The sequence below is a fragment of the Triticum aestivum genome, chromosome 4A (assembly GCF_018294505.1).
Source record: "Triticum aestivum cultivar Chinese Spring chromosome 4A, IWGSC CS RefSeq v2.1, whole genome shotgun sequence".
Taxonomy (NCBI): Eukaryota; Viridiplantae; Streptophyta; class Magnoliopsida; order Poales; family Poaceae; genus Triticum; species Triticum aestivum.
The window spans coordinates 465,771,426-465,777,289 of NC_057803.1; the positions used below are offsets into that span (position 1 = coordinate 465,771,426).

General features: G+C 42.9%; 1 protein-coding gene across 4 annotated transcripts in view; it reads right to left on the reverse strand.

Annotated features, from left to right (window-relative positions):
- LOC123086392 (protein ZINC INDUCED FACILITATOR-LIKE 1) overlaps positions 1-5,659 on the reverse strand; it is a 7,889-nt gene extending 2,230 nt beyond the window's left edge. The window contains exons 1-12 of one of the 4 annotated variants that reach the window (XM_044508152.1): positions 5,425-5,659; positions 4,175-4,390; positions 2,958-2,998; positions 2,711-2,771; positions 2,480-2,582; positions 2,252-2,354; positions 2,127-2,180; positions 1,980-2,042; positions 1,858-1,907; positions 1,704-1,779; positions 738-938; positions 48-135 (exon numbers count right to left, since the gene is read on the reverse strand). In XM_044508152.1, coding sequence (XP_044364087.1) covers positions 48-135; positions 738-938; positions 1,704-1,779; positions 1,858-1,907; positions 1,980-2,042; positions 2,127-2,180; positions 2,252-2,354; positions 2,480-2,582; positions 2,711-2,771; positions 2,958-2,998; positions 4,175-4,390; positions 5,425-5,614 — 1,246 coding nt within the window. In that variant the 5' untranslated portion in view covers positions 5,615-5,659. Of the gene's footprint in view, positions 1-47; positions 136-737; positions 939-1,703; positions 1,780-1,857; positions 2,043-2,126; positions 2,181-2,251; positions 2,355-2,479; positions 2,583-2,710; positions 2,772-2,957; positions 2,999-4,174; positions 4,884-5,424 lie in introns of those variants that run through there. The other 3 variants (XM_044508150.1, XM_044508151.1, XM_044508149.1) reach the window with 3 other exon arrangements.
- Positions 5,660-5,864: the final 205 nt, after the last annotated feature.

Consider the following 5,864-nt stretch of genomic DNA (forward strand, 5'->3'; position numbering starts at 1 on the left):
CACTAAAAAATAAAATAACACTGGCAAAAACACATACAAAAAGGTACCTGTAATTGCAAGTGTTTGACCTACATCTTCAGATGATAAACTCAGTCCACCATACTTCCTCTCACTTTCAGCCCATAGAGAGAACACCTGAAGTTTATTTAAAAAAAACAAGTTAAAGTTTATATTACACATGTATTGTATTAGCTACCAGAAATCCATAGAAACTTGTCTGACACCAAATATACGATAAATACGACAAATATAAGTCATATGCTAACACAGAAAGTAGAGCCAATTTATGAATTGGAGCAACTCTCCACAAAGTTTGCTCTAGTGATCGCCATTACCAGTTATCCTTCTCTAGTCTCTACTCTAAGCTGAACTCCTGATCCAGATCACCATTACTAGTTATCAAATATTCTCTACTCTAAGCAGAACTCTTGATTCTAAAATCTGTTTTTGCGCGACAAATCACTTTTTATGTCAAACAAAATGGTTCTAGAGCTTAGCTCAGTGCTAAAAATTGATATTCACAGTTCTAGAATCTGCCCATACATCGGGTATACCATAGCGAGCACCTTCCCAGATCAACAGGTCTATTCTTATCTATGAATAAGCAGGTTCGCTATTCCTACTCTTAATAACTATTTTTCATTTTGCCATTCGCCGCAAGAGTATTTAGGTACAATTAGCCATCGCTTTTTTTCTGGAATACTTGATGCCATAACCTACAAATAGAAAATTAATACCTCTGTATAAGCCATGTCGTGGAAGGAGAAGATGCAATAAACAATTATAGATGACATCAATGGCCAATTCTTGAATAAGCTCTTCTTGGTATTCGAAATATTACTTTGTCCAACCTCCTCTTTTGGATCAATCAGATGGGCCTCCAAAGCTTCAACACTTTGATTTCCATCATCACTGACTTTATGCTTGTGTAACGTCTCCTGAGATGTATTTAGAGATATTTAATAATAGAAGGAGGAAGAACGAACTCTTCCAACAAAAATAAACGGTCGATCAACGAGGACAGAATAATTTAAACACAATTTGTTTTCCCACTATTTCATTTTAATTCTTTTTACTCATGCCGCCAGTTACCTGAAGATAATAAAGTAAAAAGGCATTTCAGCTGTGCAAAAAAAAAAGACCGTATCTGAACTTCCAAAGCATGTACTCCCTCCGTCCCACAATATAAGACGTTTTTACAAGGGGGGTATTTATTTAACTCTGAACAGTATACCTGAGCTCAGCGGCGGAGCATTGGCGGGACAAATCCGGGCCCTGGCCACCCCTTCCTAGATATTTTTTTGCCAAATAAGCTTGTATTTCTGTTAATCAATCTACTAATTCTCCGGCGTCTCTGATCACCATATCTTTTTCTATGGTATACACTCATTTGGCACCCCCTAAAATTTGGTTCACGCTCCGCCACTGCCTGAGCTATCTAATTTTAAGATCAATTATGCATGAACTCTGAACAGTATTCTGAAGTGGAACGTTTGGTTCTAAGATTACACAGAGAAGTTGTGAAGTGCCAAGGTTCAGCCAGGCAATTTATGGATCTAGGAAGTTTCTGTTCATGCCAATGTCATATGGTTCCCCACAGGACATACGGAATAGCAAAATATAGGTAGAAAAATGTAATTATGAACTGGCAATTAGACTGGTTGCATAATCAAGGAAACTAACACCATTGAAATATCACATACCGGCATCCATATGCAGCTTATCAGAACAATGGCAGCAAAGACTGATGTGCATAAGCATGGTAAGAAGTACGGGAACCTGGCAAGTTTCCATCGAAGGTAAGTATTATGTAATACAGAGGAGTTATCTAGGATACTCTATTTGGATAACACATACCTTCCAAATAATGAGTCAGGCGAAAATATATTTGGGTATTTTTCTGCAGGCTGCCATCGAAGGAACAAGGTTAGCATAGGCCGACTATAGCATAAAGTTGTTAAGAGAAATCTATTTCTTACCAGTGCAAGGTAGCCTCCAAGAGCAGGACCAATGATGAGACCTATTCCCCATGCCGTGCTGACCTAAAATCACATGAAAGTGATGTAAAAATTAAAATCACTTAAAGAGGAGAAATTGTAGTGCATCGGTAGGCGTGTTTATCTTACAAGTGATAGTGCTAGAGGTTCATGTTCAGGTCGGCAAACTTCAATAGCATAAGCCTGCAGAAGTCAGGGACAAATTCATCAGGTATACACAATCTAACAAAAATAAGCTTTCAAGTTCGCCATACCTTCATTGGTCCAAGTAAGCCATTTAAAGCGCCAAGGAGAAACCTTGCAGCTATTGCCATCCAATATGTGACGCTAAGCCCAAACAAAGTATTAAATATTACCCTGTGAAATTAACGTGAGTTAAGTTGAGTCACCTGATAAAATAGAAGAGGTTGAAATACAGTAGTAAGTACAGCCACACTAATATGCACTGGTGTTATGTAAAGAAGAGGCAAACAGTTACTAACACAGAGAGAATGCCAAACATAACAACAGGCTTCCTCCCAATACGATCTGCTGCTATTCCCCAAAGAGTTGAAGTCAAACATCTACCAAACATAAAAGAAGCACCTAAAAAATCCAGTAAATACAGAAAAAATCACATCAGACAATCACAAAGTGTTCACCATTGGTATAAGCACCAAACTCAAAGTACTCAACCATCTCAGTTTCAAATCAACATTGAATACGGAACTCACCTACAAATCCAGCATAGAACCCAATATCTTCTGTTCTTTTTGCAACATGCAAATCTCTTATCTGTAAAGGAGAAGGAGATAATATGAAGACTTATTATCAACAGATACTTCAGAGATAGACGTATGCACAGATATGAAAAGATAACTGACAAAGATTGAAATATTAAAAAAAACATTTATATTTTCATATAAGTATCTAACTACGTGTCCTGAATAATTAGAAAAAAGGAGAAACGGATGTACATACCATGAAATACAAGAAGGGGAACAGTGACGATATTGGTAAAGCTGGACAGAAAGATCAGAGGAAATATTAGAACAATTGCATTATGAAATGGGAAATGTTCATGAAAAGGAACAATTTTATGACGATACGAGGTACATGACAACATTAATAACAATCTTCATTCATGTTTTGACAATTTTGTAGATCCAGAAGTGCTGATGTAAATATTTATTAGGTTACAATGCCAACTTGGAGCCACTTCATAGACATTTCATATTACTCAATTAAATTTGTCCAAACCTTCTCAAAAACAAACTCTAAACACTACTAACTCACATAGGCAAGAGCAGGAGTACTAAAAAAGAGGATTATGCCTGAACTGCTGCTCAATTACAGTGATCTAAAAAACATGGGTAATTTCAGGTTGGGTAAACAATGATTGTTTGACACGGGAAACTGAGTGATGCGAATCTTCACAAATAAATATCACGTAAACTGAATCTACATAATCCAGCGTCATACAAAAATCTATTCACTTTCAGCACATGAGTTCAGATAGCACGAAATGCTAGTAATGAAAAACACAAGCAGTGAAACAACTAGCCCATGAGGTCGGGTGCTTTTGTAATCAAACAACAAAATTTGCACCACAAATAAATTAGCCCATAAGTTCATGTGGTTTTAGGGAGGCCCCAGCAGCACAAACAGGAAACAAAACGCGTGTCCACAAGGAGTTGAACCTAGGTGGTGGTATTATACATCCACTTCCCCAACCAAGTGAGCTAGGTTCACTTATTTTGAGTTGAAGCGGTTGAATTCAGACTGCTGCTCCTGCTATGACAATAAGAGACAGGAAGTGATATGTTGTAATACTGGAACCGTCGAGTAAGACGATTAGAAAGGAAATGATGCAGAATGGGCGACGAAAATTCATGCCTCCTCATACAGCTCCATTCATGATTACGGATGTGGACATGCGGGGAACAGGTAGGACATGATCGTTAAAGGCTTGTGTCTGAAGTGCCACCCGATAGCAATGATCTGGAAGGCCTGGGGGCTGGGGGTAGCACTCGGCGCGATATGCAGACCCAAAAAAACGATAGGAGCGATTAAATGATCCTGGTACTGCACAACAGTGACCTCGCCGAACAAGAAAATTCCGCTGATTTAATTTTCGTTTGTCTCCAGAAGAAGAATCTGGCTTGAGGTTTGAGGGGCCGAAAGGAGGGCGTACGTACCGGTGGTAAGACAGATCATCCAAACGTAGGAGAATTCCTTGTACGGCAGCCCGGTGCGGAGCTCCTTCCTCCGGTCGTGGTCGCAGCCCGGGCAGCCCGGGTGGTACCGGCGCTCCTCCTCCTTGCTCAGCAGCGGCGAAGTCCCCTCCTCCTCCCCATTGGCCGCCGCCATTGTTTGCAGGCAGGCAAGGCAATGGAATGGAACCCTCCCCACCCCTCACAAATCACAATAGATAGATAGATAGATAGATAGATAGATAGATTCTCTAGATAGATAAAAGGAGCGGAGGTGGGATTGGGAAGCGAGAGGCCAATCAGCGCAATGCCGCCGCCTTTCCGCGGGCCGGGGGAAGACCCGAATGGAGAAAGGGCAAAGCGAAATCGGGCACGCAGCGGCTGCCGTCCGTGGCGTGGCAATGCCATTCCCGCTTTAATTTGCTTGCTTGCCACACGCGCCGGCGCGAATAGATAGAGAAAAAGAAAGAAAGCCAAGGAAGGAAGGAAGGGTCCAAGCAGGCAGGTCCGTTTCGGTGTCGCATCCTCGCGTCCCCTCCCTGACGGTCAGAGATGACAACAAAGTGGAGGGAGGGACTGGAATTTCCGTTGCACAATTATTACGGCAAAGGGGTTGCTTGGATTTTCGGATGAAAGAAAAACGGAACTGGAACCAACTCGTGGACGCCGAGAGGATGAGAAATCCAACTCGTGGAACTCCCTCCCCTCCCTTGCCAGCCTCAGAAAAAAATAATAACTCCCCCAAAGAAAAGAAAAAGGAAAACTCGTGGATCTCGTGGCCCAAGACGTGCACGTCGTCGTCCAGAAACAGCTGATTCAATCAATCGGAAGAAGAATGGGTTACTTGTCCGGTTGTCCCAAATCTTATGCAGTGCAGCATCCTGCATTTCCGCCTTTGATTCTGATTCAAGTGATGCTCTCATCTCAAGCTTGGGTTACTTGTCCGCTACTAGTACTACGGGATCATGTGATCGGGACAGTGCAGGTGCGTGCGTGTTTTGTCTACTTGCGCCTTTCTCCAGACAGGACAGACGGATCATGAGTACTGCTCCCTCCCTCGTAGTAGTATGACGGTGATGCATGGAAAGTTAAATCAAATCAAATCAAATCAAATCAAGCAGTCAACCAAGCGTTGATGCATTTGCGCAACCAATTAATTGATTAACTAATCCCTCGCAAAAAAATATTAATATATCATGGCGGAGATCGGGGATGAACGGTTGTGGAGTACTGACCGGTGCAGAGGGTGACGGTCCAGACGTAGATGAAGGTGCCGTAGGGGATGCCCGGATTCGCCGCCTTCCGCCGGTCCACCGCGCACCCGGGGCAGCCCTCCACGTACAGCACGCCGTCCGCCTTCTTCTCCAGCAGTGGCACCGACGACTCTGCCGCCGCGGCCCGCCCATTGCGGCCTTGCTCCTCCATATTTACGGCCGCGGTCTCTGAACGAGGGGAGGGAGGGAGGGAGGGAGGGTGGGGACTGGGGAAGGGAGGTTGTTGGAGCTATGGCTATATGTAGTGATGCGAACCCAACAATGATACTGCACGTGCTTGAGATGGGTGAGAATTGATTTCGCTGTGCTTCCGTGGCAATCAAGTTTCAATTGCCCATGCCGATGCCGACCAGATCCGCCACGGCCAAGACAGAAACAAAATCGGTATCGACCAGTGTATA